Source organism: Anas platyrhynchos, chromosome 1 (assembly GCF_047663525.1).
Source record: "Anas platyrhynchos isolate ZD024472 breed Pekin duck chromosome 1, IASCAAS_PekinDuck_T2T, whole genome shotgun sequence".
Taxonomy (NCBI): domain Eukaryota; kingdom Metazoa; phylum Chordata; class Aves; order Anseriformes; family Anatidae; genus Anas; species Anas platyrhynchos.
The window spans coordinates 60602112-60625141 of record NC_092587.1 but is presented as its reverse complement, the minus strand read 5'-3'; the positions used below and the strand labels follow the sequence as shown (position 1 = coordinate 60625141).

The 23030-nt window shown below is 46.5% G+C and overlaps 1 protein-coding gene across 4 annotated transcripts in view; it reads right to left on the bottom strand.

The window, feature by feature from the left end:
* Positions 1-23030, bottom strand: part of TMEM178B (transmembrane protein 178B) — a 214405-nt gene that overhangs the window by 7132 nt on the left and 184243 nt on the right. For 2 of the 4 annotated variants that reach the window (XM_021273708.4, XM_027446340.3), the window contains exon 5: positions 1845-14908. The exons of the other annotated variants lie outside the window; for them this stretch is intronic. In XM_021273708.4, coding sequence (XP_021129383.1) covers positions 14658-14908 — 251 coding nt within the window. In that variant the 3' untranslated portion in view covers positions 1845-14657. Of the gene's footprint in view, positions 1-1844; positions 14909-23030 lie in introns of those variants that run through there. 4 annotated transcript variants of the gene reach the window in all.

Genomic DNA, 23030 nt, shown 5'->3' with positions numbered 1-23030 from the left:
CCAGGACTGGAGCTCCTGCGGCACGTCCCAAGTTGTGGGCTGGGGAGCACAGGTGCCTGTGCAATCACGAGGCAGCATCCTGGTATGGCAGCCTCGGCCCCTGCGTTCCTGATGGAGACAGCTTACCTACAGGGAACTTGTGTGAGGCTGGAAGAGTTATTTAAATCCCTCCCTGCACCCTTTCCTCAGTGGGAAACTACACCTAATGAGCCTTCCCTTCTCTTTGTCTCTTTCTGCTTTGTCTACAAGGATCTCAGGCTCCTGCGCAGCCCAGGAGGGTTAAAATTCAGGCTTCACATGACCACTGTGAATCTGGTGTCTTATGCACGTCTTTCCAGAAGCCAGACCTTTCCACAACGGTGCCTCCAGCTAACCCTTCAAGGTGCAGCTGGCTCCTTCCTCTCACGTTCTTCTTCCCCCTCCCCAAAAAACACCAAGCAGCTGAGCCCTGTGCCCCTGTGGCCACATTGACAGAGCTTTCCCTGCCATGGCTGCTGCAGAAGGGGGCACCTGGTTTCCCCCCGGCCGCAAGGGCAGCACTGCAGGCTTCCATTTTTAGCACTGAAGAATCACGTTGCTTCTGCTGATGGCAGAGAGCGAAGACCTGAGCAGCCCCAGTCACTGGTGTTTGCTTCTGGCCAGGGAGGTTTCACTGACTCGATGTGTTTAAACTGCAGCTGTGCCTGGCAGCACCTGCAAAGCTACTCAAAGAGAGGAAACTTTTTATCAAAGGGGTTTAATCCTGCGCAATGATCACCATGCCGCTGTACAGCCTTCATTCTCTTTGCCTTTCAGGTTTGCCATTTCTGCACCCACTGAATGGCTCTTTCCCCTTGCTGCTCTGTTCAGCCCCACAGGGTTTATGTACAGGAGCAGGCAGGTTGCGAGTTCTGGCTCTCTCAAAACATGGCAAAAACAGGTGCATTCTCCAAGTTCTGAGTTCTGTCCATCGCCATGGCTGTTGAACTCATATCTCACTTCCCCAGCCACTTACGGGAAAAGCTAGAGGAATTCATGCCAGTACCAGAGAGATTTTTGACTGAAGATTTTTATGTTCCTTTATGCTTTTTATGTACCTCCCTGGTGGTGGGAAGGACTCCATCTTACAAAATGTAGGATATTGTTTTTTGTCACAACCACCCAAAATCTCTTGCTAAAACCTATTCAGCTCAGAAAGAACTATCAGGTAGAAAAGCATGCCACCTGGTAGGATGCTTTAGGTGCATCCTTATATTTGGCTGTCAGGTCAAAACACCCAACACATACAATCTCAATATTTAATACTGCATCCAATAAAATAAACACATCTTAAAAATCTTTTGCTTGCCTATTTTTTTTTTTGTTTTTTTTTGGCAACAGTTTAATTTTAGGTTAATTAATTTAAAACTCATTGTTTAAAAAATTAAAAAGTTGTACTTCTCCATTTGATCTACTCTTTTGCTTTCCCTCTGCTATGATAGTTGAAAGCACTTTTGTCCATTCCCCATCTGGGATAGTTTTACACCCTTACATGCTCTGAATACCCTGATCTTTGGCCATTTAACCTGGGACACCTGAGTAGTTTTACACTCAAAACTGCATAGAAATGTGCACCTGACTCATTATTGCTGCACAAGTGCAAGGAGGATACAAGATTACCAGCACAGTGCTGTGCCTGCCAGGTTTCCCAAAGCTGTGGTTCACAGTGTCATACTGTGTTTCTGACCAGAAGACATCAAATCATTATTGTCTGTGCCCCACACCACACGAGCCCCCCACCTTCCTGCTCTGTTCTTTGTCCTTCATTGGGGGGAGGCATGGCAAGAGGTGGCTGGTCCCCTCCAAACACAAGCAGACACAGCCGCTTAAAACACACAACATGATTTTTTTATTTATTTAGTCAGTTTACATTCCACAATTGACAGTTTACTTATTTATTTTTTTTTAATTTTCCATGAACAGGTTGTTTAGTTAGTTACCAGACGAGATTTTATCGATGGAAATACAGTATTCTTTGCCAATTTGGATAAAAAACGAAACCAACCAAACAAAATCAAAACAAAAGGAAAATCGTAAGATGCAGCCAGTTTTTTGGCAAAGTCCTGTGACGCTTTCTGCAACTTTTGCCATTTCAAAGTCACAGGCTTTGTCAATTCCCCGTGTTAGTTCCCTGACCTCAACCCTGCTATAAAATTAGTTATCCTTCAGGGCCACGGTCCTGCAAACACCAATGCACATATGCAAATGCCCGCGTGTCTGCAGATTAGCACCTTGGATTAACGGAGCAAGAATTTTGGGTTTGTGTCATGTTTAAACAACTTCTGTTCATCTCTTCTGCAATAATTTACAGGAAGAAATGGAGAGTACAATACATTTGATAAGATGTAGCATTCCTTGTGAAATTAGCCAACACAATCGCATTTTACCAGAACAGCCTAATGCAGTAATCATTTGCTGTTAAGTTTTTGTTAGCACCAATGGCCACAGGAGCCACATTGCCTCTTGCAGCAGTGCAGAAGGGAGACTCCTGCAGTACATGCCACCCTCGATTACTTCCGACAGCTGGATGCTACTGTCCCAAACACATTAAACTCTTTGCTTGTTGGCTAAAGGTGGTCCTCTTGGTTGAGCTACTTCAGACAGATTGCACTGCATATACAGTTCAAATGTCCTTGACAATGCCTGAAACATTATCAGAAATGAACACATTTTGGGAATTTCCAAAGACTCTAAAGTTTAGTACATTTTAATGTAATTCCCAGTCTAGCAAAGCAATTAGGCATGTGCCTAGCTTTAAGCATGGTGATAGTATCATTAATGGGACATTCATGCTTGAAATTAGGCAAGTGCTTACATGCTTTGTGGGATCAAAGCTTTGTAGCAGTGCTCTGATGAAGTCGGGATCTCCCGAGCGTCCTAATCCTAGCTTCCACATTTACAGCCACTGCAGATTTGGATAAACCAGCTACAGTCTGGATTGTCAAAAGTGCTGAAAACAGAAGGCCCACCTGCAGCTAATGGAAGTTGTGAGGGTGCAAAAAACCGCTAAACATCAGGTCTTTTCCCCGGCTTTTGGTTCCCTACCTCTAAAATGGCTGTAACACCTACCTGCCTCTGAGAGGCCTGGTGTGACTTGTATTTGTAAAATTTTCTGAAGAGAAAATATGCCAGGAAAATGCAACCTATCAGTGCATTTCTCTGAATAAGCCTGAGTTGTGTGGCATTCTAGGTCTTTTCTAATCCAGCTTTGATACGTATGTATTGCACTTAGAGGAAACATAAACATCTGGCCAAGATGCATTCACATGACAAATGTCTTGTACCAGTCATATCATTTCACTTGGGAATGCCCTAGAGAAGTGCTGACATGATTCAGTTTGCAGGCATTTAAGTGAATTATTATGCTAAGTCTCCCAGACTGTCAGTTAGAGAAAGTGGTGACTGCAACTTTTGTCATCACTGAAGGAAGGAGAGGTTCTGGGACTTGTTTCAGTGCCTCTCAGCAGAAAGATGTTTTTCCTTAAGGAACAGAGGTCTGACAAGGGAGTCACAGAAGGGGAACCCTCCAAAAATGTTTGGTCAGTTGGTAGGTTGTGTACTGTGGCAGAAGAAACTCTAAATGTGAGATGCACCAGCTGCGGATGGAGTCTGATCTGAGGCCTGTGCAGAAAGTCCGGGCCTTCACACAGCTGTGCTTCTCCATGGCTGTAGGACCGTGTGGTGGCACAGGTGTGAGACAGCGAGGAGTCGGCCCCACAGAGCTGAAGTGGCCAAATGGTTCATGAAACAGGGTGGGATGCTTTACTGCCCCGGTGTGAGACGGCCACGTGTGCTGGGCCCACTCTCCTGCCCACCGCTGGGATCACCCCAGTGCCAAGGCCTTGCGGCCATCCCACTGGAGGCCGTGTGCTCACCCCCTGCTGCAGGGTCACAGGACCGATTATGGCTTTCATTCAGAGGTGAAGTTTTTTAATTTTTTTTTTAAAGAGAAGGTAGAGCATTCTCCAAGAATGTAATCCAAATGCAGTGTGGAGAATGCAGCACTGGGGGTGGTGCACATGGCTGGATGCACAGGGCTATGGTAAAGAACAGCAAAGAAAGGTAAACTGGGACAGAATCACCCCACAGAGCCTCCCTCCCAACTGATGTTGCACAGGGCCGTCACTGCCTTTGAAAAGGAGGTTTTCTTTGACATTAACCCTCCATAAAGTCTGCAAAACCCTCATGGGACCCAGTGAACTCTACAGCAACCTCTGAGTCCCACATCCCAGGACCATCCCCATCCCTCTCACAGAGAGAGAGGGAGAGGAAGACAATGAAATTTTGTGACCGTTCTCAAAAGTCATGAAGAAAATGGTGCTGAATCCTTAAATTTGATTTATTCTCAAGCTTCTCCTCATTTCCAGAGTTCACTCTTAAAGCCTTTATTTCTTTTTCACAGACATCTCAAATAACAAAACAGTCACATATGCAAGAGTCGGTACGGAATGGGATTTAGAGATAAACGTCTTTACAGGAAGCATCTCTATATTCTCACACAGAGAGGAAAAGGGAGAAAGAGAGATATACACATCTGACTCCTCAAAAGAGGGAAAGGGAGAACAGGAGAGGAACGTCAGGATGAAACAGTACAGATTAGACAAGGAGGTACTGTGCTGAAAAATATCTTTTGATCCCTGGAACTCAGTTTTATCTCCCACTTTCTTGCTGAAGTCTCTCCCTAAGTATTGGTACACAATATTGAATATTTACTTTGTAGGTCCCTGCAGGCCATCTGAAGTTCTTCTCACCATAACCCTAACAGTATTTCAAAAAATAAATTCATTCTGAGAGATGGGTGAGCATTGTCAAGTTCCTGACTTCACTTTAGCTGTGGAAATAAATAGTAGTGACCATCTGTTGCCACCACAGCCAAAGTTCACTCAGCCCTGGAGTTCTCAGAAATGGGTTTAATTTCTCCATTCCCCTGACTGTGTTTATTCTATTCAGGTAAAATATGGGAATATGCAAGCACCACAAAGTTCTTATACTGGATTAACTTGCTGGTCTTTCCAACTTGGTGTCAATACGTGATTCCAGATTTCAGCTCTGAGAGACTCCCACCATGAGATGGAGACGCATGTTCAGCCTTGTCAGAGCAGCTTTCTGAATAATACAGTCACAGTTCATTCTCTTGTTGAGTCCCTGGTTCAGTTTTTTTGAGGACAACTATAATCCCAACAATAAGGGATGAAATTGCAATCTCTTTAAGCTCCATGTAAGCTGTTTGTAAAGCAGTTGTTAACATTGAAAAAAATAAAATACCCAAACTGTACCTTGGAGGGGATTTTTTTTTGATGCTCACTACCAACTAGATGACATTTTCCAGGCTAGTTTGGAGATGGAGCAAGAAAGTAATCTCTGAGCAGCTTAGATTTTCAAACTTTTAGGATGTAAATTCACTCATTGCACTGGTTCAGTAATGCCCAAACTGGCAGGGAATGGTGAAGAGTTCAGACCAAAGGTCTCTGACCTCCAACATTGGGACTATGCAGTGGTCTACAACTGGAGGCCACCATAAGGAACCCGCTACAAATGCAGTTTCCAAAGACTGGAGCAAGCCCTATCCTTTGCAGCCATGTTACAGTTTGGGGTGGAGAAGGCTGCTGTGAACATCTCCTTTTGCTGCATGGTGCATGGTGAGCACCACAACTGATCTCCTTATGGATGTTCTTCTGCACAAGGTCCTTGGGTCATCCCACTGGGATTTAAGATCTTTTAAAATAGGGGAGTGGTCACTCCATGGGGGGAGAAGGAACTCCAAAACTGGGTCAGATCTCAGTTCTCAGTTACCACCTAGAGGCAACTGTCTCCCTTCATTAACTATACAAGAAACCAAGGCAGACAAGACCATCAACACCAACAGCTCAATTAAGTGCCTAAGGTTAATGGGGATGGATTCAGGTCAGAAAATCCAGGCCTTTGTGTAATTTGACTTCATCCACGGAGATCCTCCTCACAGACATACACCTATGTGCAGAAGAAGAGCATCTGTACAAAGGACTTCTTGGTAGAGGATAACTGAGTCTTAGAGAGCTGATGTGGAACAGAAATTCTGCCATGGCTTTTAAAGTCCATTTCTCTTCCTTAGAGAAGCCCTTGAGACCCAGTCCTGCGACTGGATATATGTGTATGGGTGTGCATACCACTGACTAGCGAGATGCCCCTCCTAGACTGGTGCAATGGCAGAATCAGGGTTTTCCTGGGAAATAATACTTTTTCCTTTGTTTTGATTTGAATCTGAGATACATGAGGATTGTGAAAAAGAAACAGTCCTCTGCCTGAAATTCTGTACATTGACTTCAGGTTCCTTCAGGCAGTCATGAATCTATGGACATTTTTCATAAATTTACAAAGATGTATACATATATATACATATATACATGTATATCTGCATCAGCCTATGGGCTACAATTACCACTGCATTATTCCAGCCACACATGAGTATAATGGTTGTGTTTGTTTTTTTTTTTTACAAAAAGAGATTGGTATAAAGTAGGAGTGACTTAGTAGTGACTGTTCCTGCGTCTATGCAAAAGATCCTGCAGCGGGCTGACATACAAATACAGCCCCCCTAGCCTAAGTCTCCCACCACATCTACACATAGGTAGGACCCAGTCTTACAGTTTGAATGAAACAAACTTCTCATTGATTCCAATTACCTGTAATCAAAGGGGATTTTACTTGAGAAGGAACTGCAAGTTCAAGCCCATTTTAGGGACAGTTTACAGCTTTCGAAGTTGTAACCTCTGCCATACAAGGTCACAAAATGCTTTAAAATAATTTAAGTTACTGCAGAAAAATATCTTCAAAAGTCCCCAAATAGGCATTTTTACGTAAGTCGGGGAAGTTTTGTCCTGCACAAGATCAAACTACAAATACATGAATATAAACACGTTAAGTGATGGAAATTGCCAAGTAAAAATAGTAACAGTTTAAATTAGATGTCTGTGATTGTTGTCGGTGCCCAGGAGTTATAAATAATTCAGTACCCTCTTACCGAATAGTCTAAGGCTGCACTTTTATTTTGTTGTTATGACTACTTGAACTTTTTTCTTATGATCTATATCGTTAATGAAAAATCCTTCACAAAAAACTGTGGCGTTATGCTTCAGACGGATGAAGACTATTCTTGAGATAAAATATTGCAAGAGCTTAAGCAAATCAGGAGCTTGTGTGTTGGGTGTTTTTTTGTTGTTGTTGTTGTTGTTTTGTTTTGTCTTTTTAATTGTATCAGCACCAGGAGCATTTAGTGTTTTACTCCTAATCACTGCCTGAACAGGAATTGGAGGCTGTGGCTCTTTTGTGCGCCAGACCCCAGGAGACTGACCCCAGTCTGATTGATGCTCCTTGGTGTCTACATCGGTTTGAAACTGGAGTGAAAGCTGCATGCCACACAGCTTTTTGAAGACGTGACTCTTCCAGAATTGCTGTTGCTGCTTGGGAATTTCCGACCAGCTGGCAAAACAACAAGGCCACTTGAAAGGAATTGCCTTTGCAGCGCTATTCCTGTGCTCCATTGCCGCAGGTAGGGCACGGAGCCACGGGGATGTGAAGCTCCCTGCTGCACTGGGCAGCATTACCTGCGGTCGTGGTGCTGCCAGCAGCCTGCACGAGCCCTCTGCAGAGGACAGAAGTAAGACTCAGGCGGCACGGCGCTGCCTCTCAGTACAGCAGGATTTCTACCTTAGGGGACTGCAAACTTTTCTGAGTTGGAGGTGATATGGTGCACTTTTTTCTCTTGTGACTAATGTGAACACTGACCATCTGTTTTAGAGAAACACCTTGCAACAGTGGGTTGCAAGAGCCAATCTTGCAAATACCAAGGCTCTCCTGGTGGGATTTTGATTTTATTTTCCTGTAGCCTTACAGTTCAGAAAGCAAATCCCACTTGTACCACACCAGCAGTGTTTACTGCCAAGGTCTGTGGCACTAGAAGGTAGTAAGGACTTGTGGGCACAACTGCATTTTCGGAGGTAGAATTGCTAGCTCAGGACTGGCTGGATACAGAAGTAGGTCTGTAGAAACCCCATATTTAAGAGCACTGATGGTCAGCTCTGGAGAGTCTTGCTGCGATGTTTCAGGATGTTACTGCCCTGAGCTGTTGTTCCCTGCCCCTCCTTTTGCTGGATGTATCTGTCCAAAGGCAAAGCAGGCAGAAAGAAAGACATATGCGTGTCTCAGCTGCTTCCTTTCCCTGCACCTCTGGGATCAGAACAACATTGGCAACTCTTTCCTAAATATCCAAACACAGGCTAGTGGTGAATATCCAGTTCATCCCAGCTGGATGGTGCCTCCCCACTTCTCTTTAGCAGATAGCTTCTGTGTGATCTGCACACACAACCTAACACCTGAATTGCATTGCAACTCCTGAGTTAAGTACAAAAGAATAGAAAACAAAGTATTATGCTGCATTTTGCAATGTATTTCCTCTCCATATAGTACACGTATTTACAGGTTACTAGCACCCACATCATGCGGGGTATGTATGTGTGTGTGTGCCTAAGGAAAGAGGGGAGTGAAGGTGTCTTTGTATATACACCCTACACTAGAAAACTTTTGAAGTTGTTTTCTGCCACTGCAGGAGTGTTAATCAGTAAAAGAAAAATACACAAGTCCCTGCCCTGGCAGGGCAGGGACTGGCAATTCAGGCTGTTGATGCTGTGGGTGACATCGGATCGTCCTTGTGTAACTCAGCCAATGCCCATCAGGTCTGACTTACAGCAACTGGTTTCCTTTTTTTTCCCTCCCTACCTTCCTCTGGAGATAACCTATCTGAGTCTCAGTTATTTTCACTGCCAGTCTTCCCTGAGCAAGGAAGGACAATTGATCTGTGATTCTGGAGTGCTTTACTTAAGGGGACCAGCATTTCATTTCCCTCTTGGGGCCTATACTGAGGCAGTCGTCCAGTCTCTTTCTCCAGGTTATATCCTAAATATGTGCAAGGCACACTGCAGTTAAATTGACAGCATTGTATCAGGCTCCAGTTCTCCCACTGATGTCAACAGGAAGCTTGTCAGAGCCCACTGGCACCAGCAGTAGGTTCTTTGTCCTAAAAAGCATTACAATCTCTAGCTATGGCTCTGAAGAAAGCTGTAGGATTGGGGTATTAGTGATTCTGGGAGACAGTGAGGCAGACAGGATGGAGACCATAAATCACAAAACAAAACAAACTGGTTTCTTCCTAAAGCTAAACGTTAGATGTCCATGTGTGTGAGCACGCATTTCATTTTCAGTGCTAACCAGGACAGCACTAAGGTATTTGTTGAGGCACCTGATCCAAAACTCACTGGAGCCAAGGTGAAGCTTTCTATGGGCTTCTACAGAATATGAATCAGATGCATTATATTCCTGGCTGTTACTGGAAATGGGGGGCTCTAAGTGTGGAGTTAAGCCCTGTTTTTATGAGCTTTCCAGCTCAGACTGGCAGAATCAAGATCTTATGGAGAGCCTGAAGTCAGCAACAAAATCAGGTTATTTTGAAACTTAGCCCCTGACCTTGGATATTCACTCATCACTAACCTTTACGTGCCTCATGCACACTTTTTGCTCCTTGTCTGTCCGTGGTGCCTGGCAATCCTTCAGCACTGTCTCAGCTTTTCACCTTGAGTCTTCCCTTGCTGACTGGATGAGCACAACAGGATTGGGCCATGGAAGCCATGCAAAACCTGGGAGCAAGGAAATGCAGTGTTGATACACGGGGCTGCTTTGTGGGAATGTGCCTGAGCTCCCCTATAGCCCTTCTGCGCCTATGTAGAGACACAAAGAAGAAAGAGCCTGAATAATGCATGTTTTTATTTAAGCTATACTTGGTAACATATTATTTCCTCTCCATTTCACTCCTGGCAGTTGGCTTGGCACTCAAGAATTAAGGACAGATTACAGTGATTTTCTTCTGAGCTCTGCTTATCAGTGGGGCTCCAGGGATGAGCCTGGTTCGGAGGTGCTGCATGGTGGGTAAATGGACAGCCATGGGGAGACAGGCTTCCAGGAACACTTGGGAATCTGAGATATCCCCTGCATATCAATCCTCTCCCTTGCCGGTGCTGTTTTATTCATCACCTGATGAACCACACAGCGAACGTGCCACAGGTAAAAGTGCTCCCACATGGCTCGCGTCTGCAGGAAAGCAGAATACCTGCACTCTCGCAGGTCTCTCCTGGGAGGACAGGATCCTCTGCTTAGAGGACTCTGAGGGTTTTTTGGTTTTCTTTTTCCTTTCATTTGTTACTGTAGCTGGCATAACATTTTCAAAAGTAATGACATTTTTTCAAAAGCAGTAATTCAAAGAAATTGCTCTTGGTCACTGGTGGCTTGTGATCCACTTGTGACTGTCCCTGGGGTAGCATAGAAAGAAAAAGAAAGCCCAACTAGAAATATAACTCGAAGTACTATTCTCTTCAGATCAGGGAAGATCAGTTGTGTGTTTGCAGAGAAGGAGAAGGCTGAGATGATATATACAGGCGGCCAGCATGAGTCAGGAATTTCAACACGCAAACAGCTTTAGCTTGAAGAAGGTGTCCTACACAGTCCAGAAGATACAGAGCACACGGACTCCTGCCACGTAGCCCCCTCACCTACACAGTGCAGGAACGGGCAGCAGAAGCCCTTGTAGCTAACTCCCTGCCATCCCGGGACAGCCCCTGTAGGAAAGCTGGAGTACAAGAACCGCTCCTGTCGGAGAGAGGGAGTCCGAGCACCCGCTGACACGTCGGGCTAGGGCAAGGGCGTCACATCAGCCACAAGGACAGGGTAGGGAAACAAGGACGAGGCTGGACTCTGCGGGAAGCTGAACATCGCCCAGCAAAGCACATTCTTAACTTTAAGCATATGAATAGTCTACCGAAGTGAATGGGAGCAGTCACATGCTTGAAGTAAAGCACATGCTTAAACACCACGCCCGGGCAGGCCAGAGAGACTGGGTCAAGCCCCTTAATGTGGGGACCACAGCTGACAGACCTCTAACTACTGCTCAAACTAGAAAACCAGACACTAGTCAGAAAGCTTGAATCTCTGCTTAGAAGGACATTTCAAAGCCTCCCCAAAATGCAGAAATTCAGACTAGACGGGAGTGTGCTTTGGCTCAGGAGGGAAGGAGACACGAACTGTCACAAATCTGGATCTGGATGTCTTTTGAGTCAGCCCTGCAAAGATGAGACAACTGGTGCTTGGACAAATGGTCCTTTAGGGATCCAGCTTGAGATTAAGGTTATGCATTCACCTGCTGCTTCAGGCACTTACACCCACAGTTTTTAACACAGTTCATACTCACACAGGCCTCAGGGAGCCTGTGCTATAGCGAGTGGAAAATCCCAGACCTGGCCTAAAGATCCAGGGTTAACACTTCTCTGCTGTAAGGAAAAATAAACCTGTCTTTCTTCCACCATCGCCACGCACAGACCAGCACTCAGCTCAAATACAGCTTGTAAACCAACCAACACCTTCCGAGAACACTTCATCGAGGCAGAACTGCCTCCATGCCAGCCGCAGAAAGAAGATGTGAGAGGCCATGAAGCAGCAAAATGCCTTCCATTGCTTTAAATCTCACTGCTATACCTCCTTCCAAACTCCTCCTGCAAGAGAGCACACCCTGTGCATGCTCAGGGGTCACACCAGGCTGCACCTTGTCACAGCAGCTCTCGTACTGCTTCCCATGCCACAGGGCTGGATGGTGGACACCAGCTAGAAACCTCCGTGCCCTTCACCCAGGTCACTCCAGGTATCAGTATTCACACGAAAGAGCTTCCCTAACACACTCATAACTACAGAGGAGGAGGAAAGTTTGTGTTCAAAGATGTTTTAATCAATTACCAGTTTTCTAAAGCATTAACACCTTTGTGAGATTTTTTTTTTTCCTCAAAATTGTTCATATTTTGAATTTTTTCACAAATATTTTTACAGGTCCCTTTTGGTATTCAATGTTTGGTTTTCTGCATTCAGTTGTAATTTAGCTTTCCAAGAGCTGTTTTGAGCTTTAATTGCCTTCTGCCCAATGGTAACTCATCAGCCTCCTTGCCTAGTGGGCACTTGCTTATTCGGTTTCAAAGCTTCCCAAAGCCACTCTGTTTGAAAACACAGCCAAGAAAAAAAAAATCCAATCTACTTTAAGAGAAAGTTTCTTCAAAAAGCTTACATTTTCGACATGAATAAATACTTAGTTTCTCCAGTCAGATCTAATGGAGAATGAAATGACCAAACTTTGCTTGCCAGGAGTGGCATTTCAGTGGCAACACACTGCCTTGGCAGCTGGCATTGGTGTGTCTCAGGAATTTGCAAACCAGAGAAGAGAAAAGCTAAGTAGCTGGGCAAGAGTGCAAGAAAACCAAATCTTGCCTACTCCAAAATGCCCTTCAGAAACTTGATTTCTTCGGGCACCGTTAATAAAGCAACATCATCACACAAGGTGTAACAGGGAGGGGAAGCAGGCCAGGAAGGGGAATGGCTGGCTATGCGACTGGGCTGCATGACAATCAGTTGTTGGTTGGATTTTATTTTATTTTTTTTAACAAGGCAAAATGCTGTTTCTTGCCAGCTGTGTAAATAGCATGATCTGGAGATTAATGCCTTTATTTCTGTGCAGCAGGCACAGTTTCAACTGGTTGCCTCCTTCTCCCGGTGAGTTTTTGTAGATTCAGGGGCTGCTTTTTATTGACTAACGAGGACTGATGGCATGCAGTTATCATGGGTAAGAAAGGATTGCTGGAACTATCCCTGAATTAAGAGCATGTTGGGTCGGGTTGGTTGGGAGGGGGATTTTTTTGCTTTGCCCTGCCTCCCTTTGCATTTGTCGGTGGTGCCACTGCTCCTGCACACGGCCACCCCGTAGTCACCTCTCCCAGCTCCCTCTGGCCCTACACCACCTTCCCCTCAGCCACAGCTCCCCTGCACAGAGCTGCTGCCCTTGCAGCCAAGATGCTTTGCTTCCCCCAAAGGCTCTCATCGCCTTTATCCGTTCAGTTAGCTCTTCTGGGATCTGTGGCCTGAGGGATGGGAAGAGCGGAGCAAAGGGAAAAGGAGGCAATGGGAATAGGAGCATAGGGAAAAAGAGAAAGACCAAAAGAGATAGAGAGAGAGAGAGTCCCATTTGCGGATTCACAATTATATCATACGAAGCTTGAGCTCATGGGAAATGGATCTCCGTTCTCTGCATCTGACCCTTTCCTTTCATCTGTACACAGTTCCCCCAGATGGAGAGCGGAGATGTCCAGTGAACTGGGGTGGTTTAGCAAAGACAAGATGTGGGAACGTCTCATTTGGCATACATGAACACAGCAAGAGGCGTCTCTTACTTCTCCCTTACAGACATTAGCTCCCCTTTTCTCCTCGGCAATGGCTTTTGCCCAGTTTGCTCAAACATCCAAAACGGAAACTCAACAAAATCCCAATCCAGTAGATAACTGGGAGGAACACTTGCCACAGCTCCCCCCACCTCCCTTCTCCCTGGTCAGTCTTCCCTTGCATCCGCCATCCTGAACTCTCAGATGCTCCGTGAAAAGCCAAAACCATCCAGAAATCCTCCGGAGGAGCCACGCTGCCTCAGACCTGACGGCTTTCCTCGCGCTTCTGCGGTTGCCTCAGTCTTGGGCCACAAACACAGCATGGATGGTGTAGTGGACAATCACACTGCAATGTTTTAAATTTTTTTTTTTCTTAAAAATAAATAAATAAAAGAAGAAGAGGGAAGAAAAAGTTATACACACATGTATCACAGCATTTTCAGAAGGCCTTCGACTGCGTTTGCATTAGCAGTTCAGCCTCAGTTGTAAGCCTGGATGTAAGGCAGCTGGAAGATTAAAACCGTGTTGTTGGAGAGTCCGCTGAGATGTCCTCATGTTTGTTGTTGTTGTTGTTGTTTGTTTTCTGTTTTTATTTCATAATATCCTGTTTTAAAATTATTATTATTATTATTTTCATCTGCTTGCTTCTTTCTAAAGTTTGGCAGGAAAGAGAAAACGCTTTTTTTGCTTTTCCCCACATCTTCTGTCCATTTTGTTTTCTGTGTTGTAAGTGAAGAAAAAAAAAAAAAAAAGAGATCCCCAAAACAAGAAAAGGAAAAAAAAAGAAATAAAAAAGAAAAAAGAAAGAAAACCAACAGGGTAGGCTTCTGTCATTTTGTTTTCAGAAAGAAAAAGAAAGTGGGTGGGTTTCTGACAATGGCCTTGAGGAGGTACATCGTTGAGGTGGCTCAAATGCTTGATTTGTTTCTTTGCTTTCTGTTTGCGTTTTCCTTTCTGGCTGCAATGCACAGGCCTTCTGTCCCCCCCACCCTCCATGTCCCGTGCAGAATCTGCTTCCAGATCCCCCCACGGACCCCCTCTCCCCCTTCCCGGGTGGCAGCTGGTAGGTGCGACAGTAAGTTCGTTCGGCCTCTAAGGTATGGTGCTGAAGTTAGGAGTTGGATGGAAGAGCCACGTGAGAGAAAAGCTTTCCCACCTCTGTGAGAAAGAACGAAGCAACACAGAGTCCGGTGGAGATGTGAGTGCCGTGTTGGACTCAGCTCTACCTTGGCACTGGCGTTAATTTGAGATTATATATATATATATAATTATATATACATATATACGCATGTATCGGTATACATGGACATATATATATATATACCTGTGTGTGTGTGTGTGTGTATTTGTTTGCTATTTGTTTTAGCACACTGTCCCATTCTCAGGTCTAGATTTGGGGCAGTTGGTCCTGGGGACAGGTTGGACGGAAGGGGCCAGGGTGCAGAAGAAGCCAGAGATAAGAGTGAGGCCCAGGCCCCCCCACGCACAGAACATGGACCAGCCATAGCCGTGGCTGATGTCGTCGGGCAGTCCGTACAGGTAGCGGGGGTAACGGGAGAGCTCAAAGTTGATTCCAGCCACGCACGTGCACAGTGAAATGATGCAGAAGGTTCCTGGAGGAGAGCGGGAAGGGGAGAGGGAGGGAGGAAAAAAAGAGAGAGAAGTTAGAAGAGCGACAGACAGACCGCTTTCCAGGCTGCCGAGGGTTGGTGCAGTCAGTAGGGAAATACCTAAGGGAAGGCGTTCGCACAGAAAGGGGCTTAGTCTAGCCATGGGGAATGAACCGAGTGCCACCAGTGCCTCAAATATTGATCTGATGCTGTACAAAGAAACCTTAACTGTAGCGTTTTTTGTCATTATGAGCACTCCCTCGGGAACCAGAATGCTTCACGAAACCATTGATTTTGCTGGAATTTTGCTTTACACAAATATGGAGTGAATCGTCATGTTTCAATAATATTTTTTTGGAGGAAAAAGGATCAAATTTTTGTTTAAATTCAGTTTTTCAGTGATGGATTTTATAAAGGAAAATATTACAAAATACTTGACATTCTGGCTTTGTTGAAACATACACTTGAAATGCCTTGGAGAGTTTTTTTTTTCAGACTTTTTTTTCCATCAAAATCTTAAATGTTCCACTCTACTTGCCCTTTTGAAATGCCACTTCTCGAAACCATAAATACCTCACAAAATTTGGATTCTACCCTCTGCCTGACTCCAGCCCCAATCTAGATGCCCTCTGCAGTACTGGGGAAATCTTCAAAGCATCCTGTCCTTGTTTTCCATCTCCACAGCAATATTTCATTCCTTCCTGAGAGCACTGCCAGGACAGGCTTCATAACTCTGTCAAGCTGTAAGAGTTTTGGAAAGCCACACGCATCAGATGAGGCTGAACCTTAGCCCATCCAGACGAGTCTAATTTTGCTCTTTGGCCTCCAGCTTCAACACAGTTAAACTCCGGGCTCCTGAAATGTCACGGCTGCCACCTACACACCAAATAATGGATAGCTACAGACTCTGTGCACCTATCTCAGGAGATAACAACCGCAGTAAACACAAAGTTGGTTCCTTATTTTTTCTTCTCTAATTCCTCCCCATGTAGGCCTCCTTCAACTGACGGAAGGCCCTCGGCACAAATGGCGGCCTAAGGACTGGTGGTAGGGTAACACACATACTGTTCGTGCACAAATAATAGCGTGCTGTGTGTGTTACCTGTACAGCATGTCCCGTCAGACCTCTGTTTGCTAAAGGCTGCTGGTGAGGAGTGGCCTAGTCTTCTTGGTCCTGCCCTAAGGTAGTGAAATCCCCAAAGGAATTCATGCTCTGCCTCTGAAAAGAGCAACAAGCTGTTTTCTTCTGGTACCTTCGCCTCCTTTACCCCTTCCTGCCCCTGCTCCTGCTTCTCTCCTGCACCTCTTCTCCTTTTGTTTCTCTGCTGCTTTGCTCTTTTCAGTTGCAGTTACATCGGAGAAATGGATTTTACACTCCCCTTTGAAGGCACGGGTAAGACTCTGCGGTAAATTCTCCTGGAACTAGGCATAGAAACTGGGGGCATTTGTACAAACACATATACCACCAAAAATGTTTGGCCTTCCTACCACACCCATCTCCCTTATTTAGTAGGCACACCCTACAGGCCTAGGATCTCCGTGCAAATCTCTGTCATGGACGAGCTGTGAGCCCGCTGCCACATCCCTCTCTGTTCCCTCTTCTGACCGCTGCCTCCCTTGTCTATTTGCACTCTCATTTCTCCTCCGTTGTGTTTGCCATTTGCCACTTGCAGACACTCTCTGTTGCAAAGGACAGGGGATATGGGAGCTTGGGGTGCCTCCCCTAATGCTATGTATGGCTGCCAGATGGCCCGTCGAGCACTGCTCATAAACATTCGCATTACGATAATGCCACGGGGTACCAGTCTGGACCAGACAGCTGCTGTGGTAGATACTGCGCCTGTATAAATAAAGACTGCCTTATTACCTCACCTCGGCACCCAATTAGCCTGCGATCAGTGCCATGGACTTTGCTAGAGCCTTGTGAGACCCCAGGCTCTGCAGCTGTCTTCAGAGATGTCCTGTACCACTTTGAAGCGCAGAGCAGGAGGAATGGGAGCCTCTCTCCCAGAATCCCGTACTCAAAAATCGAGTTGTTTGACCAGAAACCACAAACCCTCCGTGTTTTAACATGTCACTGAGGTTATCCAGCAATGTGAAGCTGTCTGGCAGGAACACGTCTGTCCTTGTGTGACATGTCAACATGGCTAGTGCGTTGTCAGACCAGGGAAAAATGATCCCTCAGAGCCACTGTGCTCTAAACCAAGCTCCATGGCTTGTTTCAAAGGGTTAGAAAATGACATGAAAGGCCTTTCTTTTCTAGCAGGAACATGATAATTTCACTTCTCTTGAAATACATGATTGTTAGGAGAGGTGGGTGGGAAAATCTGTGCGGCCAGACTGAAACTGCATTTGGTAAGTACAAAAGGGAAGAAAATAACTTCAGATTTCAAATACTCCCCATGCTTTCACGCTTTGTCTTGGCTATTTTGACTACAAGCTCTTCAATGCAAGGAGTGTTGTTTACCCGTTGTATTTGCACAATGCCCCAATACATTGGCACTCCACCTTGCTGGGGAGATTCTGCTCCGTAGCGAACAGACAACAAAGAAGAATGAGTAACAACCACAGAGAACAAAGAGTATCACGAGCATGAGGCTGCCTTAAAAAAGGCTGCTCATGTCCTGCCCCTTCAGTGGAGAAAGTGCTAATCCCATGATGATAAATAGCGACTGCCATGCACGATGTCAGAGGATGCATTGCATGGTTCTCCACCATTTGCACCCCGTGCTTCTGCAGGATGTCTTGTACAGCACTACGGGCACAGGTTTATCAGCATCCCTATGGTGCTATTCATTACAGACACAAAAATGCCAATTAATACCACTGGAGAATCATTGTGGCTGTTATACGAATCCTATGTGTTGTTTGTATTCAGCCAAGCAAGGACGGCCTAGCACTTCCAGTTAATCTCGCCTCTCAACAGGAGGGTTGCTGATGGAAACTGACTACTGTTACTGCTTTGTGACCGCTCAGTAGCTTTTCCTCATGAACTGGCAATCATAACATAAAAGATTTTCCATCCAAACTTTACAGTCGTTGGCCATCACAGCAAAAGAGGCATGGGTGGAAGTAACAAAGAGAGTTTGTCCTTGGAAATACAGCTGCTGCTAGGATGGGTACACCACTGTCATGGCTTTGGCTGGGATGGAGTTAATTTTCTTCACAGAGACTCACATTATGTGGTGTTTGGGATTTTGATGGAGATAGTGGTGATAACACTGATGTTTCAGTTGTTGCAGAGCAGTGCTCACACAGAGCCAAGGACTCATCAGCTCCTCGTGCTGCCCCACCAGCAAGGGGCTGGGGGTGCACCAGGAGCTGGGAGGGGACACAGCCAGGACAGCTGGCCCACACCATGTGGTGTCATGCTTAGCAACAAAGCTGGGGTAAAGGAGGAGGAAGGGGGTGGAGAAGGATTCAGGGTGATGGCGTTTGGCTTCCCAAGAAACCATTCTATGTGCTGAGGCCTGCTTTCCTGAACTCCTGCCTGCCAAGGGGAGGCAGCGACTGAACTCCTTGGTTTGCTTTGCTTGTGCACATGCCTTTTGCTTTTCCTAATAAACTGTCCTTGTCTCAGCCCGTGAGTTCTTGCACTTTTACCTTCCCAGTTCTCTGCTCATCCCACCTGGGGAGAGCAAGCAGCTGCATGGTGGTCAGCTGCTTATGAGGCACTAAACCACCACAGTTCTTTCAGGCACCCAGTGTGGGGCCCAAAGGGTTCAAGATGATGACAGATTTGACTGGAGTGTGCAGTGTGCTAGACCAAATTTACAGGCGTTTAGCTGCCTATTGGCAGGCTCCTGTGCTTGTCACAGGGCTGGGCTTGCTTGTCGTTCTGTATGTTAGAGTCCAGTGCTTGTTAGTGGCTGCTTTTAACCCCTTATCACTGTGCTTTGCCGTGCCCAGGAACATTTTGGTAACAGCTGTGACCATCCGCCTGGGCTGGCCAACAGCCAGGGCATTGCTGTGCACAGGCTGGAACTTCAGCCTGAACTCAGGTCAGAGGGACTGAGGCCTGTGGATGTGTCCACATGGGAGCACTGACAGCCTGAGGCCTCTCTGGCCACTGGTAAGTCCACTCCAGAGCAAAGTAGCCTTGAAGCACCTGTAAGGTGGGGAAGTCCGTGCTATAGCAGGTACACCTTGCAGTGTCCATGTCTGTGGATTGGGACACAGCGGGACACCTCGAAGTGGCTGTGGCTGTGGAGGAGACCACAGCACAGCAGGTGTCTGAAGGGACCTCTGAAGGGTCTGTGACCAATGGATAAGGCCATGGCAGAGCGGGTACACCTCTGAGGGACTGTGGCCAATGGACAAGCCCAGGCTGGAGCTGAGTGAGGACAGGAGTTCATTGCGATGTTAAATTGGTCAAAAGGACAAGGGGTGGATGTAATAGATACGCCTTTAAACTGTTGTGACCCATGATTTGAGGTGCATGTTGTAGCAAGTCCTATAGAAGGATCCACTAAGCCATGGACCAAAAGTACTCAGGGGACATTTTATAGGCATTTTACGGATATTTCACAGGGGTGGTCCATAGACAAAGGGGCTGGGACTGAACGGCTGTGTGGTGCTTATCTTAAACCAGACAGACACCGAGCTCAGACAGCAGAAGGAGGGAGGCTGTCACTCCTGCCCAGGACACTTCCTGCACTGTGGGCATGGCACCAGGAGTGCAACAAGTCAAGAACATCCCCGATCCTGAGGCTCTTCCTCCCTCAGAAAATAAATGGAGCCCTTATTAGCTTTCCTGGTAGGCTCTTGCAGTCCGTGAGGTACACCCAACAGGTACTGATGAGCCAGAGCAGCAGCGGCAATACAAACTTTTCTTTCCCTGTCAAAAACCCTTCCATAACTCCAGTCAATGGGACGTGAAGGCTGGTGAGGCACGGCACAGCGCCTGGGCCGTGGCACTGGCACGCACAGTGTGCATGACAGGAGGCAATAAGGGCTCACTGGGGATGCGCCGGTGCGTGAGCTGGACGGGGGAGATAAAGACCATCGCCTTCAGCAACCGGAGAGAGCAGAAGGCACCAAGTTCCTTGTGATGGGATTTATGCCTTATCATCCTTCCTGAAACACTGATGAGCGAGACAAGGCAACAGCGGCGCTCCTGACAAAGGACATTCACATGTCACTGCAAAATGCTACAGACGGGTGAGGGATGAAACTCCGTGTCAGGCCACGTCTGCACTGCAGGAACCGCTGTTTGACGTGTGGTCACATCTCCAGCTGGGACAAGTAACATCGTTGTTGGTCTGAGCCTAATTCTGGCTATGAGTCACAGCCCTTTGCTGTCGCTGGGTTGAAGCATGATTTCAGCACACGGAGCTGTGGGCCGCTGCAAGGAGTTTTATTTTTATGTGGTAATCATCCCTTTTCTTTCTAACCAGCCTGGCTGTGCGAGGGGCTGCAGTGCTTCTGGTTGCAGCGTTCAGCCCTCACCTCCAGGGGAGAACAGAAGCGCTTGTAAATGGATTGGTTGTGCTGAGCTCAGTACAAGCAGACTCAGAGCACCCATCCAAATACCTCTGAATTTTGCCTCACGCTAGCGCCCTCTGAACCATCCCCAAAGCCATGTCCTCCGCCCACACCTGCACAGCAAGGTGAGCCTAAGGGCGGCTGGTTAACTGAGTGCCTTACAGGGGTGTGTTTCATGTGGTGCTAGCGAAGGGAAGGGAAGGGAAGGGAAGGGAAGGGAAGGGAAGGGAAGGGAAGGGAAGGGAAGGGAAGGGAAGGGAAGGGAAGGGAAGGGAAGGGAAGGGAAGGGAAGGGAAGGGAAGGGAAGGGAAGGGAAGGGAAGGGAAGGGAAGGGAAGGGAAGGGAAGGGAAGGGAAGGGAAGGGAAGGGAAGGGAAGGGAAGGGAAGGGAAGGGAAGGGAATTTTCTCTTTGGTGGTTCTCCTCCCCTTCAGGAAGCATCATCTGTGTGAAGTCAAGGGAGATCCCAAAAGCCAGTAATTAAAATGTTCCCGGCACCACGCCCCCCTCTGAGATCCCTGGCTCTGTACAAATCATTTTCTTGTTATTTAGAAAACATTTCCTCCATGTCTGACGGGGAGACACATTCCCTCCCTTCCCGCAGCAACAGGCAGAAATGACTCACGGGCTCACAGTGCTGTCAGATGTATAAAATAAACAAACCAAAAAATGGATTCTTTTCCCCTTCTGTTTTTTGCAGAAACAGAGATGTCAAGTATTACTTATAAACACTAGTAGATAAAAAGAAAAACACAAAGGTAAGGATTTTAAGACGTCCTCTGAAACCGAGCAGCTCTCAAATACACGCGACTCTCCTCCTTTTCAAGTATTTCTAGTGGCTGCCATTGATGGCAACTCCTGGCTAATAACGTCTTTGGAAGAAGTGCTGTTTATTTAATTATCATAACTTTTTCATTATAGGGTTATAGGAAAAAAAATTTCATAAGTGAAACAAGACCGTCTTTAGTTTCTCTCTGCCCTGCTAGCTTTTATTGTTTTCAAGGTACATCAAACAAACAAATAAAACGGGGTCTGATCCTAAAGTGGATTGTGTACCATTACCTATTTAAATTATATCACAATCAAATGAAATTATTAAAGAATAAACCAAATTCCCTCCCAACACAGTGATGACAAAAGCCTTTTGGAGGGAGCAGCTTTGCAGTAAACTCCTTCTGTGCATGGATTAAACGCCTCAGCAGCACACAGCTCTTGAGAACACTTTATTGCTCTGTGCATACATGCACAGAATATAAATTATTGCTTAATTATGTACCACTCCAGCAGGAGCAGCTTGCAGCATCACCGATAGGTTGCAGAATAGCAATGGGTTTACTGGAAAATGGCCCTTATCAAAAAGCTGAGCTGGAAGCCAAAGTCGGACTGGGCGATGGAGGTGCAGTGCTGTGTCCACACGAGCCCATAAACCCGATGGATGTGTCCTCCATCGTGACTGCAAACACTTGCAGGCGTGCTCCTTGGGTTCATGTAACAGTACAGTATATGGCAAACCACTGCAGCAGTTGAGGGCTGAGCCTGAGTTTGCTGTGCTGGTACAGCTGGCAGCCTGTACCTCGTGCTTACACGTGATTTATGGGCTCGCACACAGTGACCTTTCTGCTACCACACCGCACAGTGTGGTACCAGGAGGGGACACCCAGGCTGTGAACTGCTACAGCAGTGATAAGCAGCTGAGAGCACGCACCCTCTGCAGCTGTGAGGTGGTACGGAAGGCAAAAGCAATGCTATTGTGCTAAAAGGCATGTTTTAGTTAAAGGGCTGGGGAGAAAGAGGGGAGCTGATTAAAGCCTGAGCTGAATAACCCTCCAATTCCTTTAGCCATGACCCAGCCAAGGTGACCTAGCAATAATGAAGTGACCTGACTGCAGCCAGTCAGCAAATGGAACGGCTCAGGAACTTGCAGCCACAACAGAGGAAGCAGCAAGACCCGTGCAAGGTGTAGCTGTGGGATGTTATTCAGTATCTTACTGGGAGCAGAAGGGAAAGAATGTCAAAATAAAGAACCATCCTAACCAAAGGTTAGTGAAGTCACCACAGCTCTTGGCTGGCAAGCACCATGCATGGTGACAGGCAGAGGCTGCCGGCAGGCTTCTTGCACCCCCTGCAGCACAGATCTCCCCGGGCTGCCTGGGCAGGGCTGCTTCGTTACGCTCTGAGGCCAAGCTCTGAGGCAATTCGTGTGACTCCGTCACATTTCCACCTTGTCAGACGACGAGACATTTAAGTTTAGTATCTAACTTCATGCACTCAGTTCTGAGATTCAGCATTTTGCCAGAGCTGACAAGAAACTTGTAAGGCCAAGGCTGGACTTGCCTCGTCACAGGGCATCTCCCATGGCACTGGGAATCCACACAACACTTCGTATTTGGTATTTTAACAACCAGGTCATCCTGCCTCTCTCCGGGCAGGGTCCTTTTACTCCAGTCAGGAAACTGCACCTCTCTCAGAAGGCATGGTTAGCAGAACCTTTCATTTGTAGGAAATTTTAAGTTGCTGAGGAGTCTTCAGACTGATGTTCTTCACAGCTGAGGGATACAGCCAGTGAGATGTAATAGCCAGAAATCAAAATAAGAAGCAATTGTTTTAACAACAAAGAGCACTGAGCACAGGCCACCCCTGTGA